Source organism: Loxodonta africana, chromosome 6 (assembly GCF_030014295.1).
Source record: "Loxodonta africana isolate mLoxAfr1 chromosome 6, mLoxAfr1.hap2, whole genome shotgun sequence".
Lineage (NCBI taxonomy): Eukaryota > Metazoa > Chordata > Mammalia > Proboscidea > Elephantidae > Loxodonta > Loxodonta africana.
In genome coordinates, this window is record NC_087347.1 from 45,314,032 (window position 1) to 45,335,902 (window position 21,871).

Below are 21,871 nucleotides of genomic sequence, written 5' to 3' on the forward strand. Positions count from 1 at the left end.
CCTTCAGTGCTCTGCATTTTGGGTTAAACACAAGATTGTAGCCTCTGATAACTCTACGAAATAATTCTTCCAAATAGCACTAGTGAATTGTAAAAGGAGTAATCAATAGATTTCAATTTGTTGTTTTGTATTCAGGCTGTAAGCGAGTCTCGAAAAAATCAGGGAGTAGGATCTTTAAAATATCTTACTCCATCTAATCTATAGTCTTTTTTATTTTATTTTGAAATGAAAAGCTGATGTGTTAGTTAAAACATCCTGACCTTTCTTTGTCAATATTCCAAAGCTATGCATGTTTAGTGTTAAAGGATTAAAATGTTAGATATATTGGTTTAAAAATACCTTGATTTAAACATTTGTGGAATCCTAGCTTGAAAACCACCGGAGTAGCTTTTTTTTTTTTCTTTTGCACAATCATCTATTAGTTTATTGATCTTACCTTTTAGGAAGTGACAGCAACATTATGCTATAGGGATAGCCCAAGGTTTAAATGTTTTCCGGTCATCTCTTGGGATCTAAGAGTGAAAGCAAATTGTATGCTTAATACCATAGTACTGTCAAAAGAAAGCGAGTCAATAATAAAATTAATCTATTAAATGAGGTTTATGTGGGCAGAAGATTAAAGAACTGGAAAGCACCAAATTACATGTGGAAAGGTACTCCCTTGAGTATCAGCAATGATTGGCTTAGATTGACAAAATGCAGAAGCAGAAGAGGCTTATTTCTGTTTGGTTTGTATAACTCTCTGTTGGTCAAGGAGGGTGGAGGCGCTGTTAAGGTCTCTTTGGTCAGGAAGGAAGGAAGGGCTGTCAGGACCTCATTGGTCACCAAGAGTGGCCTTATTTACAGGAGAGCTAGGCTTAAGTTTCAGTAAGGACAGGTCTTAGGGGCATTGTCTACTTGACTGCTGATGCCATTTTGTCAACCACGTAACTCCATTTTCATTTCATTTAACAATTCCATGCAATATTCCACCAGAAAAATTATATCAAATCTGTAGGTTTAAAAAAAATTCCTCACGAGAGGAGGCAGGATCTTCTGGGTCCTGGGGGATGGAGCTGTGTTACCCATATTCTTTTCAAGTGACAATTTTGAAAAGACAGTGTGTTGGTGATGTGATCTCTGCCACACTTAATGTTGATAATTAAGAGGGCACTTGGGTTAGTTACCATATTATTACTTGTTCCCCGGATATGAATCTCAAAGAGAAATACGTATCTTATCAAAATGTTTGGGGAGGTGGGAAGCGAAAGAAAGAGGAAAGTGGCTAGGGTGGGATACATTGTTTGCACTGGAGGCCATCGACCCTGATCCCTTTGCAGTGATCTGAGAACAGCTGCTAGACCCTGATCCCTTTGCAGTGATCTGAGAACAGCTGCTACCCGATTAGGGTCTGTGCCCTGGAGCAGTGGAACCAATGAAACATACCCCAGAAAGAGAGAGAAAGTTTATTAGGAGGTGACACCAATAGAGGGGTCCCAACAGCAATGCAGGCTGTTCTTTATGGAGTCCCTCCAAAGCAATTTTTACATCAGAGCTTATATATCATTTTGGCAAGGATTACTTAATGTTTTTAAGCATGTAGCCCACAGATGGTCATATACATCACGAAACTAAAGATATGCATGTCGGACATCTGGACTTTAATCTGCATGTTTATAACAGGTTGAAAAAAACTTATGTAAGAATCTCTCAGCTAGTGGAACTGGCCTGCCAAGTCCACCCTGACTGAGATAAGGAGCAAGAAAGAAAATTGCAGGCCAAGAACACCAGGCAGTCTTCCTAGCTGCTGTCTTGCAGGCTGAAGGCCATTTCTCAAGAGAAAAAAGAAGAGGTGAGAGACAAAGGCCACAGGAGCCAAGAGGGCTCCACACCCCTTGGGAAAGAGACCAGTGCAGCTGGTGCAATAGAAAAATGCTTATAGGTTACTTAGAGTATCATTATGGGGTTAGTTATGTCAAGCTCTCAATCAACTGTTTTGAAAAGAGAAAACATGTTGCAAGGTATTAGGGTCACATGGCCCTGTACCTTTAACCAAATAGTGCAGTGTTTAAAGTGCTCAGCTGTGCAAAATGTCAGTGGTTGGAACCCACCAGCTGCTCTGCAGGAGAAACATGTGACAGTCTGCTTCCATAAAGATTTATAGCCTTGGAAACCCTATGGGGCAGTTCTATTCTGTCCTATATGGTTGCTATGAGTTGAAATTGACTCCATGGCAGTGAGTTTGAGTTGGTTTTTGGTCTCTTGCCGATTAAACCCTAGACTCATTTCACCATCCTGGATGCCAACTCATGGCAATACTATGTGTTGCAGAGTAGAAGAGCACTTCATGGGATTTTCAAGGCTGTGACCTTTCGGAAGCGATCACCAGGCCTTACTTCCAAGATGCCTCTGGGTGGGTTTGAATAGTAAACCTTCCGGTTAGTAGTTGAGCACTACCTGGGGATTCTGGACTACAGGCCCCAAGAATTTTACTTGTTTGCCTTTCTTCCTAGTGGTCCTCCATACCTGCCCCCTCTGCTGGGAATTCTCCTTTGGTCTGGCCTCAAAGCGGAACACACATTCCTCCCTGCCCCCATTGTCATGTTTTTGTTGGAAGGGTTGACTTTTAGCTGCAAAAGTGTTAAAAACAAACTTCCCACAGGTGGTGGAAAGTTATGATGATTCAAAAAGGTTTTTTTCTCCGAATTATTTATTTCACAAACCCCCCAAAAGAAGAAAATAATTTACCAAACTACATCTCAAGACATCTTTAACAGTTCTGTTCTACTGTTTGCTCTTAATCTGTATTGAAATGTGAATGTAGAATTAGGTTTGGCCTTCTCAAACAGCATTTCCTTATTCTCTTCTTCACTGGTCCTGTGGGAGCCAGCTCTCTAGAGTCAGCCTGCTTCACCTGGGCTGGGCTGGATGCTAGACAAAGCTCCTTAGTCTAGTCTGAAGTTGATTCAGGTTGACTCTTCTGCTAATGGTGATGGGACTTTTTAGTCTCTTCCAAAACCTGCTACCTTTTCTTTTCACCAGAATTGGGCTCCTGTGGTGTCTTTCTGCTTTGGGACTTAGATCAATTCTCATTCTCTTGACACCCCACCCTACTGGGCCTTAACCTACTTCCTAGCCACTTGGTTGAGGACACACTTTCTTCTTTTTTATCTCAAAGATTCCATCCCTTGGATTTAAGTGGCTTCAAATTGACCTTTGGTGATCTCCTTCCCTCTCTTCTTTTACCTTTTCGTTTTCTAGATGCCATTTCCCCCTCTCTGCCCTGTTTCTCCTAGGTTGGTTCTTGATAGTTATGTTTAAAGCAATACATTCACTAATTGGCTGTTGAGACCAATTCCGCTTTTAGTTAAAGCTCAGCTTCTGAGATAATGGAAACCTTGGTGACGTAGTAGTTAAGAGCTACAGCTGCTAACCAAAAGGAAGGCAGTTCGAATCTACTAGGTGGTCCTTGGAAAACCTATGGGGGAGTTCTACTCTGTCCTATAGGGTCACTATGAGTTGGAATTGACTCCACGGCAACAGGTTTTTTTTTTTTTGAGATGGTATCTGGGTCCAGTGTCATTGGTCTCAAAGCATAGTGTCAACAGGAATCTTTATCAGCATCATCATTCAGTAAAGGATTAGCTCAGCTTGCCTGGTTGTCTAAACCCTGCACATCCCAAAGAAAGTTTTGCCTCTTAACCAGCTCCTGGGAATATCCTTCTGGATAAGAGTGTCTTTATTTACCTTGGATCATAGGCCACATGGTATCAGTTTGACCTCTGGAGGGGCTGGAGACTAAGATCAGCAATGCAGATATTCCATACCTATGTGACCAATCCCCAATAAAACCCTGGATGTCAATGCTCAGGTAAGATTCTTTGGTTGGCAATACTTCATGTGTGTTGTGACACATTGTCGCTGGGAGAATTAAATGCTGTCCCTATGACTCCACTTTGTTCCTGGGAAAGGGCAACTGGAAACTCTGGCTTGTCGCTCCTGGGCTCTGCCAGGTGTGCCTTTTTTCTTTGCTGATTTTAATCTGCATCCTTTTGTTGTTACAAACTATAACCATGAATATAACAACTTTTCGGAATTTGTGACTCCTTTGGTGAATTGTTGACCCTGAAGGTGACCTTAGGGCTTCCCCACTTAATCATCTTCATCATCATCAATCTATATTGACCACTTCCTATGTGTGACAACTGCTAAGCGCTTTATGTATTATCTTACTCAGTCCTTACGACTGCCATGTAAAGTAGCTAGAATTATTCTCTCCACCTATTCTGCCCCACTTCGTGGATAAGGAAACTGAGTGGTAAGAAAAGTTAAATAATCAAAGGTAGAGCTGAGACTCAAACCCAGGGCCCTCTGATCCCAAAGCCTGCATTGTAATCACTAAGTTAAAACAGTTCACTGCAATTCCTTTGTCTGGCTGGATAAGATGGCTTTTTTTTTTTCCTGCTTCACGTTCTGCATCTCTTACTTCCTCTCAATCTGAGGAATACCTCTAGCTTTATCCTTCTCCCTTTTAAGTTCTCTCGCTATCTCTCCCCTTTCCCTGCTTCTCCCAACCTAAGGAGTAACCTTCCAGAGACCGGGTAGGAGAGTTTTAAGTACAAAAACAGACATTCAGTAACAGTATCAGATAATCACCTGTCATGGGTTGAATTTTGTCCTCCTAAAATATGTGTTGACTTGGTTAGGCCATGATTTCCAATATTATGTGGTTGTCCTTCATTTTGTGATTATAATTTTATGTTAAAGAGGATTATCGTGGGATTGTAATACCCTTACTACGGTCACATCCCTGAGCCAATGTAAAGGGAGTTTCCCTAGGGTGTGGACTGCACCACCTTTCATCTTACAAGAGATGAAAGGGAAGTGAGCAGGGAGTGGGGGCCTCATACCACCAAAAAACAGTGTCAGGAAGACAGCGCGTCCTTTGGACTTGGGATTCCTGCGTGGAGAAGCTTCTAGTTCAGGGGAAGAGTGATGACAAGGACCTTCCTCCAGAGTCCACAAAGGGAGAAAGCCTTCCCTTGGAGCTAATGCCCTGAATTTAGACTTCTAGCCTACTTTACTGTGAGGAAATAAATTTCTCTTTGTTAAAGCCATCCACTTATGGTATTTCTGTTATAGGAGTGTTAGATGACTAAGACATTACCCTTTAGCAGGAAGAATGGCCACTGTGTGAAGTGTCATGAAGCATTGCAAGAAATAGATTCGGTCCCTGCATCCTGGGACAATCATATTCAATGGGGAAACGGTTCCACAGCCTGTTGCAGTGCCAGTAAAACCTCCTCCCAGCACCATGAGAGGCAGGGCAGGGAAGACTGGCCAAGAAAGAGTACATGCCTGTTGTGTGTTCATGGATATATATGCATGTGTTTCACAGGAACAGAACAGACAATGGACTCAGCATTCTGGGGAAGATACCATAGGAGACTCCACTCTGAGTAGTCTGTCCTGGGTCACGCAGTCTGCTTCCGTGTCCCAGAATCTGTGTGACTGAGGCACGTTTGTGCTGGCCTAAGGTCCAGCTAGGTATCTGTGGCTTAGATTTCAGCTGAACAGGTTGGAAACTCCAAGTTTCTACATGTTGAGGGAGTAGGTTCCAGAACATAGGAAATAGAATGCGGTCTGATAGGACTGGCAGTTCGTCTCTCCCAGCTCAGAGAAATCCAAGATTGTGTGTAGAATATGGGATTGAGCACACCTCATCTTGAGGGACTAGTGCTTGGGGCAAACCAGGTGAGAGCAACGTAGGTAAACCAGACTGCTTACAGCAGGAAGGGCTTTCTCTCCTGAACGGAAGGTGGCATTGCTAACGCTGCCAGCGGAGTCAGGACATCTAGAGAATGCAGAAGAGATGGCGATGGTGATGTAGAAATGCGTGCGGATGCTGATAGTGATAAGAGGTAGGAGAGTAGGTGGAAAGAGACTGTGTCAGAGTTTGCAGAGGTGGGGAGGCAAAGGCCTTCAGGATGGAACACTCTTCTAGAATAGCAGGGGTAGGACGGGCACGGCCATTTGGAATTGGGAACTGGTCTAAGAATGAAAGGGTTTTTGTCTCCACTAAGTAACTATAGGAAACCCTGGTGGTGTAGTGGTTAAGTGCTATGGCTGCTAACCAAGAGGTCAGCAGTTCAAATCCGCCAGGCGCTCCTTGGAAACTCTATGAGGCAGTCCCACTCTGTCCTATAGGGTGGCTATGAGTTGGAATCAACTCGACAGCTGTGGGCTTTTTTTTTTTTTTTTGAGTAAATATATGCAGCCCTGGTTGCACAATGGTTAAGCACTTGGCTGCTAACCAAAAGGTTGGCAGTTCAAACTGACCCAGCAGTTCCATGGGAGAAAGACCTGGCTGGCATTATGTTTCTGTAGGGATTACAACCTAGAAAACCCTATGGAGCAGTTTTACTCTGTCACATGGAGATGCTATGAGTCAACCCCACTCAACAACAAACAACAACAAGTAACTGTAATACCAGATCTCAGGCTCACACATGACCTGCCCATTTGTTGTGCTTGCAAGGATTCCTTATGAGTCAGCACTCTAAAGTCTGCCCCTTCAAAATGTGAGGTGAGCTGAAATCGGCTTACAAACTCGTTTGTAAGCTCAGTTGTCAGATATTAGCTTCCAGGCTAATTTGTTTTACACAGGTTATGGGAGCCCAGCATACCACTGTTTTATAGTTACTTTAACAAATATTTTTTGCTAGTGGTAATAACCAGGTGACAATGTTTTTGTATCTGTCCTACTCCCAAAATCTCCAAGGCAGTGTTCTAACTTTTAAGGCTGTCATGTCCCTGAATCCTAATTTTTTTTTTTTTTTTTTTAAAGGAAATCAGTTTCTAAGGAAAATTTCTAATTTGCAAGTGTTAGTTTTTTTTGGGGAGGTGATGGGGGGTTTAGTTAGGTCTTTTCTGTATATAGTCAAGGGAAATTTACCTTTTTTTTCCTTGTGGAATTTTAAGGGACTGTACAAATCACATTTTCCAAGAAATACTTTTTTGTTTCTCCCGTCAACATAAAAGCAATTACAGAGAGATGGTGTTTCTGGCCATGTCTGCTGAGCCAGGTTGTCCTGCTGGGCTCAGAGCAGAAATTCTCACCAGCAACGCTGTCCTCACCAGGAATTAACCAGGTGTAAAAACATGTGTTTTTTTTTTTTTTTTTAAAACATCAGTCAACAACTCTGTAAGCAAGTTCACCAAGGCCAAACAATGCAAAAAATTTTAATATAGTAAATGTTCATTCAAATATTAGAACTTCTATAACAAAATGCCCTAGGCTCCTTACCGATGATTGCTTTTTGTTGAAGCTCATTTACCCATGAAAATGAGCCTGCAAAGTCCTAAAGGTTGATGTTTGTTCTGGACTTAGCAGGTCAACTTGATTTAATGTAGAAACACTTTTTAAGCTCTTTGGGAGAGGCATATTTTGAAGACGGTCATTAATAGTTACAGGCATTTGGTGGAGACCTTAATTCTAATATTTACAGAGTGACTCGTATTTCCACAGTATTTTTACATGCATTTTGTTTAATTCCAAAGGAAAATTACTGTATTTTACCATCATTTCTGTTTAAGAAACAGATATAGCCAGGCTGTTCCTTACCTTATGGTGATAAAGGGATTATTAAAAGAGGACATTGTGGACTTTTTAACTTGCATGTTCTAGTACACAGACCCTCTGAGCCTCTTACCTTCTTACTTATCATAACAAATTGTGTTTAACAACCATATGCAAAGGGCAAATAGAAAGAGTGCTGTTTTTGGGTGCCATTGAGCAGATTTTGACTCATAGCGACCCCATGTGACAGAGTAGAACTACCCCATAAGGTTTTCTAGGCTGTAATCTTTATGGGAACAGACCACTAGGTCTTTCTTCTGCAGAAACGCTGTGTGGGTTCAAACCGCCAACTTACAGGTTAGCAGCCGAGTGCTTAACTGTTCCACCACTAAGCCTTCTTTAAAAAGTGTTAGTATCTATGTTTTTCCCTGTTTTTTTTTTTTTTTGGCATAGTACAGCATTTTATGGCAGTGTGAATCGTTGTATCATTCAACTTAAAAACCATGTTGTAGTCCGATCAAGTGTATTTGAAAGTATACACTCTGATGTGGGTTCAGATATCTGGTTCCTAAGGGATCAATGAACCATAATTTCTAAAGACGTGAAGAAGCAGACCTGGAACATGAGAGAGGCTAGTTGCCAGGAAAGCCAGTGAATGGAAGAAGGGCAATCCTGGTTGCACCCTTCTGATGTGAAGATAAGTGGTGTGGCCATCAATCTCTATTTCTTTTCTCTCTCTGCCAGGGAGAAGAGCAATTGCAGCCTTTCAGTTACAAACTTTCCCTACCCAAGAGGCAAGATCAGAGACTTAAGAAAAAGGCCACTTTTCAGAGCTACTTTGTCCCCAGCTACTTCGAATCCTTTGAAACCAGGCCTTTGGACTTGCTATTCTGGGCTTGGAACACACTCTTAGCAGCTTTATGCTCACTCCCTCACTTCATTCAGGCCTCGGCTCAAATGAGAGCATCCAGAGAAAACTTCTGTAGCCAACTATCTAAAATAACAATCTCTCCATCACATTCTAGCCCTCGACTCTTCCTTTATTTTGCTTCACAGTATTCATCACCAGCTGAAATTATAGTATGGCCGATCTCCATTATTTGTGGGTTCCGTATTTGTGAATTCCGTATTTATGAATTCGCCTACTTGCTAAAATTTATTTGTTACCCCCTAAATCAATACTTGTGACACTTTTGCGGTCATTTGCAGACATGGTCAGCAGTAAAAAATTTGAGTTACACTGGGGCACATTATTTTTTCATTCTATGGGTGGCTGTTGTGAGTTTAGCTAAGTATTTGGACTTCTTTAAAGATAGATACTAAAATATAAATTTCTTTGAGGAAGTAGAGAATTAATACTTTTTTTCCTCTAGGAGGCAACATACTGGGGTGGACCCAGATGGTGCTGAGTTCGAACCTGGTCCCCTACTTACCAGCTGTGTGACTTTGGGCAAGTTACACCTACTCCTCACTTATTGACTATCTCGTTATCTGACATTTACGACAATAGTAAAAACTCTACTATCCGACTATTTTGTGCATTAATAATGTATGTCTGGGAGTAACTGACACCAAACTGCGAGGCAAGAGTAACATTGGCTGTGATGATTAAGGTCATGTGTCAACTTGGCTGGGCCATGATTCTCAGTGGTTTGGCAGTTACGTAATGCTGTAATTTGGCATTTATGTAATGACGTAGTTTGGCAGCTTTAGGATATTAAGCTTAAATCAAGAGTCAGTCAGGAATCGTAAGATTAAGACGATTTCATTCGTTTCCGATCATCTCTTGTACACTGAGTATGGTAGGCTACAGTTAACTCTCAAACACAGTCTTGGTTAGGCCTAGGCTACTGTAATTTTCACCCAATGCTGATTTTTGCAAAAGAACGTGGTCTTTGGAACTTAACCATGTCAATGAGTGAGGAGTGGGTGTATACTTCTGTTTCCTCAATAATAAAAAGAGGAAAAAATAGTAATTACCTAACAGAGTTGTGGTAATGACTAATGAGATAATACGGTTAAATGTTTAGTACAGTGCTCAATCAATATTAAACCCAAAGAAAACCCATTGCCATTGAGTTGATTCTGATCATTAGCAACCCTATAAGACAAAGCAGAACTTCCCCAAAGGGTTTCCAAGGAGTGGTTAGTAGATTTGAACTTGTTGACCTTTTGATTAGCAGCCGAGCTCTTAACCACTATGTCACCAGGGCTCCCAATCAATATTAGCTACCATTATTGTTTTATCTTTGGATGGATACTTTAAGGAAATCGACAGACAAGAGGTGAACTCCATGACCTCACAAAGTTTGCTTATGTGTAATACTCACCAGGTTGGGATTGCCATGTGCAGGTGCACCTGAGCAGATAACACCCAAGTCCCCTCAGTCCTAGGCTGGGAGGCATTGTCAAGAAATGGAATGAAGTGGAAAAGCAGCAGCTGGTAATAGGAACATGTTAGTTTTAAATGATGGGCAGACAGTGTGTGTTCTACATTTGTATGGGAAACATGGAAATTGACATGATCAAATAAAGCTACATAACCAATGTTTTTGTTTCTTGTCTTGTATGTGTGTGTATTTGTTTTTCTTGAATAGTAGGGCAATTTGGGTAGGATAGAGGGAATACTTTAATACAGTTTGGTGAAATCAGTTGTTTCACATTTACCCATTGCTGTTGAGTTGATTCCAACTCATAGCGACCCTATAGGACAGAGTAGAACTGCCTCATAGTGTTTCCAAGGCTGTAAATCTTTACGGAAGCAGATTGCCACATCTTCTTCCCTCAGAATGGCTGGTGAGTTTGAACTCCGACCTCTTGGTTAGCAGCCAAGTGCTTAACCACTGTGTCAGCAGGACTTCTATTTCACATTTAGCAATTAGCTTTTGAAACATGATAAATTATCCTACTTTAGGTTTGCTGAGATGATAAAATTAAAAAACACATGGGAAAATGCCTTTTAAAAAGTTAAAATTACTACATAGATACAACATATTTGTGAGATTTATTTTATCTCTTATAAGGTGATTAATTAGACACAGATTAGGTTATAAATATACCAAGAGGTCAAAGAAGCAGTGTTATGGATTGAATTGTGTTCTCCAAAAATGTGTGTCAACTTGGCTAGGCCATGATTCTCACTATTGTGTGTTTGTCCTCCATTTTGTGATCTGATGGAATTACGCTATGTGTTGTAAATCCTAACCTCTATGATGTTTATAAGGCAAGATTAGAAGCAGTTATGTTAATGAAGCAGGACACCATCTATGGGATTTAGGTTGTATCTTGAGTCAATCTCTTTTGAGATATCAAAGAGAGATGAGAGCAGAGAAGAGAGGGACCTCATTACCACTAAGCAAGAAGAGCCAGAAGTGGAGTGTCCTTTGGAGCCGGGATTCCTGTGCTGAGAAGCTCCTAGTACAGGGGAAGATTGATAGGGACCTTCTCCCAGAGCCAACTGAGTGAGAAAGCCTTCTCCTGGAGCTGGCGCCCAGAATTTGGACTTCAAGCCTCCTACACTGTGAGAGAATAAATTTCTCTTTGTTAAAGCGATTCACTTGTGATATTTCTGTTATAGCAGAACTAGATAACTAAGAGAAGCAGGAAATAGAAAAATCACCTTTTAGGAAAATAAACAATGCCATACCATTTCTGTGAACCGATCTGCACAGGCCATTCGAACCCATTCTGGTGTTGCTGGGCTCCTCACTGTGAAGTCTACGGCTGCGTCTCTTTCTCTGCGTGCTGAGGCCACAGCATCAGCAATGCCAAAGAATACAGATGATCCCAGAAACATCCCTGACTCCCCAAGGCCCTGCAAGAAAACACATTTGTATTAGAAGCGTCTGTGCTAGACTACAAGCTACTAGAGGGCAGAGGCCTGGTCTTGTTCATCATTGTATCCCCACACGGGGGTTATCGTCACAGGGTCTTACACACAGCAGGGTCTCAATAAGTGTTTGTTGACTGACTCACTGACTGAATGAAGCTTAAGTACTCTTAAAAATCCCAATAACTACTGAAGTCCCAGATCTTTAATCCTGTCTGGGTTAAATCTTTCTTCTATAGGAAAGAAGTTTGTGTGTGTGTGTGTGTGTGTGTGTATGGTGTGAGGGGAGGGTGCTCTATTAAGAAGAGTACTTTCAATTAATTCAACTGGCCAACTTCATGACCAGAGAGGAAAATGCCACTGTTTTCTAAGATTTCCAGTGGCACTGTGCCTTCCATCTCATTTAATATTATAGTCTTAAGGCTCTTAGGTGAAAATATTTTTCTATCCAGAAATCAAAGCTTTTTGCTGAATTTTAGAGTTTTCAGTGAAAAAAGCTATTAATAAAATCCTTGGGGTCTAGATGTGCTCATGACATTTGACACAGGTGGATCATTTTTCTTCTCTGACTCTTAGTTTTCTCTAGGTGATTCATTTCCAAATTCTAACGGTCCATAATGACTGAGTCCTGGTAACCGTTAACCTTTATTATTTTATCCACTGACTTTCAACCATGCCACCTGAGCCCTTATATTTTCCAGTAGGTGTAGGTGCTTACCTTGGATGAATAGATTGTTAGCGGGGTTTGTGATGATGGCAACAAGGACACATTGAACTCCTCTGGGATGTCAGTGATGGTTGGAATTTTATATTCACCTGGGCCTCGAGAGTACAGGACACCTTCTGGGGAATATTTCAGCTCTTCAGTGGTATAGAGAGAGGCCCATTCCCTGAATAAATGCACCTTCAATCTGAAGGGGAACAATTTCAAGCTTTGTGACATTGTATACTTTTTAGAATGCTTTTCTAGATCCCACAGTAACTCAGGAGTGGGTATTCATCTCAGCTGGCTGGCACCTACCTGTCCGATATCAATGGCTGGATTTAGGCTGTAGCATGCATCCATGACGATGTCTGTTCTGATTTTCTGCCAAAAATAAAAATTACCTCACCATTAAAACCTGAATTAAAAATATATTATTTTAAGGTTTATTCAAATGGTCCCTAGTCATTCAAGAACTCCTGCAGGTCAATGAAGACTGCACTGAACTCCATCAACATTAGAGTTAGGTTGAACCTGGTAAAACATCTGCCAAGATGTTTACTGCTAGGACTGATGACTCCAGAAGACTTTTTGTATTCATGGTTTTGACTCATTTAAATGACTCCAAAGTCCATGACATGGTGTGAGGAAGTGAGTCACTTAGTAAATAATTAAGCCTGGTCATTTACCTAGCATCCGATTCTTGTTTTGGATTTGTTGTTTTAATATAATTCATGAGCTCATCTAGTCCTCACAATAGCCTGAGGTAGGTGGTATTATTGCCATTTTATTGAGGAAATCATACAGCCATAATTCATGTCTGATTTGGGGGATTTGCAAGATCTTGGAGTGAATTAAGGGCAAATGTTGAGACCACCTTTGGCTTTGCTAATCTCCTTCTCTGAGAAACATCAAAACTGATCTGATCCTTCTGTTCTGACCCTGGGCGTGTGTGTCAGGTTGTTGAGGAGCCACAGAAAGCCCCTGAGTGCTGCGGGTCTGTCTCAGGAATCCCTCTGAGCTTTCCTTCTGCTCCACATTCTGATAACATTCATTGTGCCCCACTTCTGGTGCTTGCTCTGATAACATTCACTGTTCCAATACCTGGGCTTCTACTTTCTATCTAGCCCTTTGGATTCAGCAATTATCTTCTGACTCAAACCTGGCCACTCCATCCTCAACCTGGATAGAGAAGGAGGTTGAACAAACCTTAGAGTTGGCTTCAATCCTACTTCTGTCTTGAAACCTGATATGTTTTGTATTATGGGTACTGAACAGTAGGAAGAGATGACTGTACACTAATATTGAATTGTAGGATGTTTTAGTTCACCAACCACAAATGGCCAACAGCAATAAACAAATCCCCAACAAACCCCTCCACCACAAAACAAAAGTTTCAATCCAGTCATCTCTGATTCTTGGAGGCTGCATGTGTGTCAGAGTAGAACTATGATCCATAGGATTTCAGTGGCTGATTTTTCAGAAGTAGGTCTCCGGGGCTTTCTTCTGAGGTACCTCTGGGTGGACTCAAACCATCAACCTTTTGGTTAACAGCTGAGCATGTTAACCATTTGCACCACTCAGAGATTCCAACAATAAAGCCTACCATTGAATTTCTTTGATTTCTCTTTAATTAAAGGAAGTTTTGCTTCTTCGGGAAATAAACTATCTTAAGTAACCAAAGTGATATTGAAATAACTGAACCTTAAACTGTAATAAGAAAGGCATACAAAAAAAACAAAAAAATAAACCCATTGCCGTCGAGTCAATTCTGACTCACAGTGACCCTTTAGGACAGACTAGCACTGCCCCACAGGGTTTCCAAGGAGTGCCTGGGGGATTTGAACTTCCGACCTCTTAGTTAACAGCTGTAGCACTTAACCGCTATGCCACCGGCTTTCTAAGCATAGGGGAGGCCAGATATTAACTTCTTGGCACCATAAACTTGGATGATCCCCAGGAATTTGATTTCTTCAGGAATTTATATAGATAAAGGCTTTTGAATAGAATTGCCAGGTAAAACGAGTATGTCCCAATATTGCACAGGGCATATTTTACTAGAAAAGTATTCACTATTTATCTGAAATTAAAATTTAATTGGGTGTCCTGCATTTTTATTTGCTAAACCTGGCAGCATTACCTTCAGGGTGTGGGTCGGAAAAAAAGTTGATCTCTAAAAACCGAGCTCCCCACCTATTGTGGAGACTCTGATGGGCTACAGTGTGCTGAGACACCGACACCTGGGACCTGAGGGAAGTTGGGGCAGGACCCCTAGGCTGGCCACCTGCCTCCAATGCCTTCCTATTTACCACACTGTATACACGTTTTCTATGTGCACCATGTTGTGAAAAACATCAGAAATCACAGTTTTAAAATAAACTTATGAGCAATCTGTGATCCCTAATTTCAAGAATTTCCGTCTAAAAAATGATCTAGAATGAAAATGGAGACATAATATTTATGTGTCCCAAAGATGAAACTTCTGAGTGTGAGGGCAATTGCTTTCCAGAACATCCCTTCATTTACTGTGTTTTTAAATCTTATTTATATAACATTTATATGGTGGACAAGTTAACCAGCAATGGAGCAGTGAGACATTTTGACAAGATTTACAGGTCAGTATTTTCCAAGTTCTTTTTATTCCACATGAATTGACTTTCTAATTTTGGGCAAGGTGGCTCAAGGCGATGTTGGAATAATTTATGTGTGAAGATTAGACGTGTTATAGGTTCATCCTGTAAACTTCCTCACAATTTACTGTACTTTGGGTTATAATGTACTACATTTAAGGTTTCTGTAATCTCTCTGGCAACCCTGGTGGTGTAGTGGTTAAGACCAAAAGGTCAGCAGTTCGAATCCACCAGGCGCTCCCTGGAAATTCTATGGAGCAGTTTTACTCTGCCCTATAGGGTCACTATGAGTCAGAATCGACTCAATGGCAATGGGTTTAGTATTTTTTTTGGTTTGGTAATCTCTCTCTTTGCAAGGTGGTACCATGAGCATATCCATGGTTTTGATGCTTTGGGTTTACCCTTAATGGTGCAAGTTGTTAACTTTTAGTTAAATGTGACTAAAATAGAGGAGCCTTGAAAGTGCAGTAGTTAAGAGATTGGCTGCTAACCAAAAGGTCAGCAGTTCAAATTCACCAGTTGTTCCTTGGAAACCCTATGGGGCAGTTCTACTCTGTTTATAGGTCACTGTGAGTGGGAATTGGCTTGACGGCAATGGGTATTTTCAATAGGTGGTTTCTTGAATGTTCACTGGAATAGAAAACATGAAAATTATTTTCACTATAAAATCTATTTCTTTAGAGGTCAGTAGTAACTTTGGGATGATTGTCTTTGAAGAAACATCAGCATATTGCTACGTGTTTAAAAATGTTCAAGACTATTTTCTAAATTACCTATTCCTTCAGATTTTTTTAACTCATCATCTTTCCTTTAGGAATGGAGCCTCTTTTGGAAAAACTTTGAAAAGTCATTTTGTTGTCTAAATGGAATAAAAAATTCTATTGACGCGGGTGGATACTTAATATACTTCAGGCTGACATGAACAACTATTTCTTGACCATTACATCTTCTTTTTAAGTGGAAATGCTGGATAAAGCAGGGTCCTGGGACATTCCCATGGAATTGAAAGAATCTTGTTCTTACTGTACAGGTATTACAAATGAAACTGGTCTACGTAATACAGAACACACTTTTTTGGTAGTTGTTGTTTTAACTTGCCAATAAGAACGCTGTATTGGGCTTACCTTGTGAGCTCCAGTCAGGCAGTCAATTTCGACCTCAGAACAGGCGGCTCCGTAGACATAGTAAGGAAACGGGTCTCCCTCCCCCTTCTAGACATAGTAAGGAAACGGGTCTCCCTCCCCCTTCTCCCAGTCCATGAAGGCCTTGTAGCCCCTGATGGAAGAAATAAAGCCCTTTGCCTTGCGGGTACAAACAATGTTGATTCATTTTGAAAATTATCAAAGTTTTACAGTAGCATTTCTTTGATGGATGTTCATTTCAACTGCCTTTTAACCTCATTTCAACTGCTAACTCTGTTTATAAGCTAGCTAGTTACGGCAGCACCATCTTTTGCCTGCATTTAAAAGAGGATACTCCTTGTGCTGCAGTTAGGATGCCCAAAAGGAGAGAGAAGCCAAAAGACTATTTTAGCCAAAACCTCACAGTGTATCTGTATCTTGGGGGTCTAGAGTTTGAACTTTAGCTCTGCACATTGAAAACCTCAACTGATATTTATCAGTGTTCCCAGAGGGACCCCTAGATTGTGCTATCTTAACTCATAGGAGCCTGATGTATAGGCTGGTAATGCAATGCATTCACCTATAATGCAAGATGTACCCAGCGAGAGGGATGGCTTGTTCTCCTCTTGGGTAACTGAACTGAGGAATATAGAACTCACTATGTACAGAGCACTAGGCTGGGCTGGTGCCTCCTTCCCTTCCTTCATCATGAGAATTTGTTTTGCTTTTTATATGTTTCTTTATTGGTTTGGTTTGGTGGTTTGTCTCGTTAGAATGGAGAACTAATATACACTTCCTGAATTTGACAACCAGCTATCCAGTTCACACTTCATTCAGTAAATATGCATTTACTGAGGGCTTTCCCCTGACAGGTAAGGTGTAAATGGTGATTAGTGACTATCATTCTACCCATCTCCTCTTGCCTAGCAAGGAGCTTCAAAATAGAAAGATTGTATGATAAAAGGAGGGAGATTTGTAAAACTGAGTTGCAAGTTATTTCTAAGAATAATATCTTGTTGTCGTTGCTGTGTGTTGTTGAGTCAATTCCTATTTGTAGCGACCCTACAGGACAGCTGTAATTTTTATGGGAGCAGGTCTCCCCGTTCCCCTCCCTTGCAAATTGTCTGGTGGGTTCAAACTGCCAAGATTTAGGTTAGCAGGGACTGCTTAACCATTTCGCCACCAGGGCTCCTTTAATATTTTTCTTACTATTCACAATAAACAGTAAAAAAATGATTAGCTGTTGCAAATCAAAATTGTTTTTTTAACCATGTAGGGTTATGCTATTATTTAATATTTCTTTGCATATAGCTCCAAGGCCTATAAGAAATTATAGAATTTTGGGCCTAGAAGGGACTCAGTAATCGCATTAAAAAAAAACAAAAAAATTCAGATTTTACAAATAAGGGAACCCAGAGGAATTGGGTTACTTCATGTTTTCTCAGCTAAGTTGAGATATTATTGTAATTTTTACCTGAAATATCCAGTGGCTGAAAGACTGATTCTTTGTTCAAATGCAGCTTCTATCTGTAGAATGGGCATATTTAGTTAAAATAAATATACCATCCAATGGATGAAAATGAAAACATTCCATATATCAAAACTGACATCTGATAATTGTTTCTGGTACTCTGCTATCAATAATAGAAATAATCATCCTACGTTTTCCCTGAATTGGCATACTGACAATTTCTTTCTGACTGAGTTCAGAAATCTGGACTGAACAAACAAAATGTTAGAATTTGGGGCTTCAAATGTTGGTATTTGGAGCTTCATTTCTAAATGTTGGAACTCTAAGTGTGATAGTGAATTGTTCTAATGAAACAAAACATAGGATATTGTAAAGTTGGATTGAATGAGTCATTTCCCTTGAGACATATTCAATAGCAACTAGGCCTTGTAGTTTTCCTCCTTTCTACCCAAAATATCAACATTTCTTTGTGGCTTAGGAATGCTTAGTCTTTTCCTCTTCTTTCTGATTTATGAGGGTGAATGAGGCCTTCTGGGTATTCATCATACACCTCCATTCCTCTTTGCAGTGACTGCTGTTCCCTGTGTGCTGTCTCCACACATAACCAGTTAACCACTTGCCATCAAGTGGATTCGGGCTCACGGAGACCCCACATGTGTCACAGTAGAACTGTGCTCCATAGGGTTTTCAATGACTGATTTTTTGGAAGTAGATCACCAGGCCTTTCTTCCAAGGCACCTCTAGGTGGACTTGATCCTCCAATCTTTCAGTTAGCAGACAATCACATTAACCGTTTGTACCACCCAGGGACTTCTCTCCACATATACCAGGTACAAATCGTGGAGCAGCCTTCTCAACCTTTGGTGAGCCTGTCCTTTTGTAGAAATCCCTTCAGCCAGGGAAGCAGCATGGGCCAAAGTGTCATCAATGTGACACTTTGAAGAACTGTCTCTATGTAGTATATCTGTGCATGGCCATGGCTCTCTTTTGACACTGATTTGGACTGTTTTCTCATTCATACTAACAAACAGAGTGGAACACCTACCCAGTCTTCCCATGTACCTTCTGGGTTTTGTTTCATGATGGGCTCAAGACGTTTCAGAAGAATCTGACAAGCATTCTATAAAGAGTGAAGAAGAGAACCCACATTAGAGAAGAGCCTGGTGGTTAGGATTTGTGTGAAAGAATATTCATTGATAATTGATTAGGTCAGCAAATGCTTATGGAGGGTCTTGTTGCTGATACACCGGGAACACAGAGGTAATAACAGAACAGTTCCTGCCCTTGAGAATAGTATTAGTTACTGGAGAATTTTTTTTTTTTTCCTTCCTGGTTCAGTTCCTATGAAAATGTGGGCTCAGGTGAATCTCTTCTCTCAGGTTCTCCTTCTTAGAATATTCATGTTCTAAATTCCTTCCTTCTCTTTCTACATCTGTGAGCCATACCTTCTTTTGTGTTTTCCAGCCATTCAAATTAAGGGATCAAAACACCATTTTCATTCAAATTTGTGCTTTTTAATCTGCAATGCTGACATGCAGCCTCCTTCTGGCTCTGGAACACTTTTCAACTCTCTGTCCATCCCTCTGTTCATTCATCCAGTCACCTACCATTAAACTACTGAAATGAAGATCTTGGCTTTGGGTGTGAAGGGAGGAAAAACTTAAACTTTCTTTATAATAACCTAGACCCACAAAGTTTCTGATCCTTGAAACTTAAATCTCAAACTCAACACCCTAGTAGAAGGATTAACCTTCGCTTTGGGCTAACAAATCCCATATACCCTGAGCTGTTTCTCTCCTGTTTTTTTCCCTTATTATGTTTTTTTTTTTAATTTTATTGTTGTTGAGAATACACACAGCAAAATGTACACCAATTCAGCAGTTTCTCCTTGTAAAATTCAGTGACATTGATGATAGTCTTTGAGTTGTGCAACCATCCTCACCCTCATTTGCTGAGTTGTTCCTCCCTCATTAACATAAACCCACTGCCCCCTAAGGTTTCTAAGTCTTCAAGTTGCTGTTGTCAATTTGATCTCATATAGATAGTTCTTAAGAGAACATAATGCTCAAGGCAGACGTTTTTTACTAGTTACACTAGACTATTATTTAGTTTTAAGAAGACTTAAGGGGGTATTCCTCTCTTGTGTTTGACCCTGCCCAAAATTGAATCTCATAAATTTGAAGTTTCCCACACTCTTATTCTGAGCAAAAAGTGTCTCTGTTTTTGGACCTCTAAGATGTGGCCCCACGAAGACAAGAATGATCTGAAACTCGTTCCTGTTGGTGGCATAAGTGCAGTGTCCTAGAAATGGAGGAATATGCCTCCCCACAGTGTTGCAATGGAAAAAATAAACAAAAAGTAATGACAGGTAGACCTCACTTCCAAAAGTACATGAAATCAGGCATTTGAATGAAGGAAAGTGAAGCCATGGCTCTATTCTGAGATAGTGAAAATGTAGCAGTAAAACAAACAAACAAACAAACAAAACAGCTAGAATATAACAAAGGAAAACTGTGAACATTCTGGTAGAACACCACTGATGACAACACTTGAATTGCACCATATCTACCTGGCTGGTGTTCTGTCTGCTCACCTGCCTGCAAGACCTTGTTTGTGTCAGGGGAACTTACACAGCTCTGCATTGCATTTAGTACCTGAATTTCTTCTTTTTGTGTCTCCTGGGGGCAGAGACGGTTGTTTGCTCACCAAAATCCATTCTCCCTTCTTCCATAATAGCTGGGCTTTTGGTTTTCTACTACTCCATGTTTCCCACCCTCCCTTGCAGTCAGTGTGCCCTGAAACTGGGTCTGCTGGTGAATTATGAGGGGTGACTTGCATCACTCCCAAGTCTGGCCCAAAGTCTTTCACAGCTCCTCTCTGCTAACTGGAATGATGATGCTCAGGGCAACACTGAAAGCCACATGTTGAACATGGAGGAACCGCCATCAATCTGGGTTTTCAAATGGCTGAACACTCCCTCTGGACTGTTACGTGTTCAAGAAAGAGACTCCTGTTACGTTTGATCCATCATATTCTGGGTCTATTTGTCATCTCAGTTTAGCCTACTGCAATGACCTCTGACACCAACTACATGGAGTTAGGCCAGACTTCCCAGGTTAAGGGCACAGTCCTCTACAAGACTGTGCTCACTTCAGACACCATCTGCAAGCTTGGGGACCCCCAGCCCACCCTCACTTCTGATCAGCTGGCTACAAATTGAAGGGTTCCCACTACTCCCTTAGGTTTGATGATTCATTACGATGACTCATAGAACTCAAGAAAGCGTTATACTTAGTATTACAGTTTTATCATAGCAAAAGAAAACATATTATAACCAGGCAAAGGGAGAGACACAAGGTGTGGGAGGGCCCCAAACACGAAACTTCCTTGTTCTCAGGATTTGTTACCCTCCTGGCACATAACGTGTGACAATATGTAGAGTATTGCCAACCAGGGAAGCTTACTCAAGCTTTGGTGTCCAGAGTTTTTATTGGGGTTTCATTATGCACACATGATTGACTGAATCATTGATCCATGTGATTGAACTCAACCTCCTGTCCCTCTTTTCTCCCTGGAGGTCAGGCTAATATCATGTGGCTAAAAGCCTGAATCATCTAATCACAGGGTTGGTCTTTCTAGTGTAGGCAGCCCCCATCCTGAGTAATCTTGTTAGCATAAACTATGGAGCGGCCCTGTTGTGAGCTACCTCATCCGCATAATCTATCAAGTGTAGAATAATAAAGATGAATAACAAAGCACTTCAATCACTTGGAAATCCCAAGGGTTTAGAGGTTACTTCCCAGGAACTAGGGACAAAGACCAAGTCCTTTAGTATACACCTAATTTAACTAAAACACTCTCCAGACATTTCGGGTATCCTGTAAACATGGGGTTGCTATGAGTGAAATCAACTCAATGGCAGTTAACAACAACAAAAATACATATACTTAATGACGTGGGTGACTGCTCTGAAGCCAACCACTTGTGCCTGTATTCAGCTAAGGAAATGTGGAAAAAGTACACAAGGGAAAGACAGTCAAGAAGAATCACCTGTACGGCTTTGCCATTGACATCTGAACCAATGGAGGCTGCTGTAGCGACTGTATTAGGCACTGTTGCTGTACTTGTTTCACAGATGTGCATGTAAGACATGGGTATTTTTAATTCATGACTGGCCACCTATGAGAAAAGTAAATAGTTTCAAGTACAGCAAGGACTGCTATGAAGAATTGAGACATTATTTTTCTCAATAATGAAAAAAAGTGTATTTTTAAAAATTACATCCATGGTCTTCACTAAAGCCTAAAATAATATGTTTTATAAATATCAAACCACTTTTTAGAAGGGCCTCATGCTGATTCTTTTACTGTGTTCCTGGCAATATTCCATACTGGTTCTTCCTTTCAAATTTGGGCAGTGTATTTGGGACTTTTTTTTTTTTTTGGGACGTTAGGGGTATCCTATTTCTGAAGTTTTGCATGTGTAGGGGGGTAGGCCAAGTTGAGACTTTCAGACTTGGTGACAGTGGTTGGGGAAAAAAGAGAGAGTGAGAGAAAGAG

The 21,871-nt window shown here is 40.9% G+C and overlaps 1 protein-coding gene across 1 annotated transcript; it reads right to left on the reverse strand.

Moving 5' to 3' along the window:
• Positions 1 to 179: 179 nt before the first annotated feature.
• LOC111749469 (aldehyde oxidase 2-like) lies at positions 180 to 21,170 on the reverse strand. Its single transcript, XM_064286842.1, has 5 exons — positions 18,358 to 21,170; positions 17,316 to 17,368; positions 12,106 to 12,474; positions 11,205 to 11,372; positions 180 to 512 (listed from the first exon to the last, which is right to left on the reverse strand). The coding sequence occupies exons 3-5, from the start codon at positions 12,328 to 12,330 to the stop codon at positions 459 to 461; spliced, it is 447 nt and encodes a 148-aa protein (XP_064142912.1). The 5' UTR covers positions 12,331 to 12,474; positions 17,316 to 17,368; positions 18,358 to 21,170; the 3' UTR covers positions 180 to 458.
• Between the last annotated feature and the right edge of the window lie 701 nt (positions 21,171 to 21,871).

What these genes read in the sequence shown, in the direction of transcription:
- LOC111749469 (XM_064286842.1), bottom strand. Translation starts at nt 12,330, where the DNA reads ATGTCACAAAGCTTGAAATTGTTCCCCTTCAGATTGAAGGTGCATTTA. An exon ending in TAACAATCTATTCATCCAAG is followed by an intron (nt 11,373 to 12,105) that starts GTAAGCACCTAC and finishes GTTTTCTTGCAG; the next exon opens with GGCCTTGGGGAGTCAGGGAT. An exon ending in CAGATCGGTTCACAGAAATG is followed by an intron (nt 513 to 11,204) that starts GTATGGCATTGT and finishes TTTCACTCTTAG; the next exon opens with ATCCCAAGAGATGACCGGAA.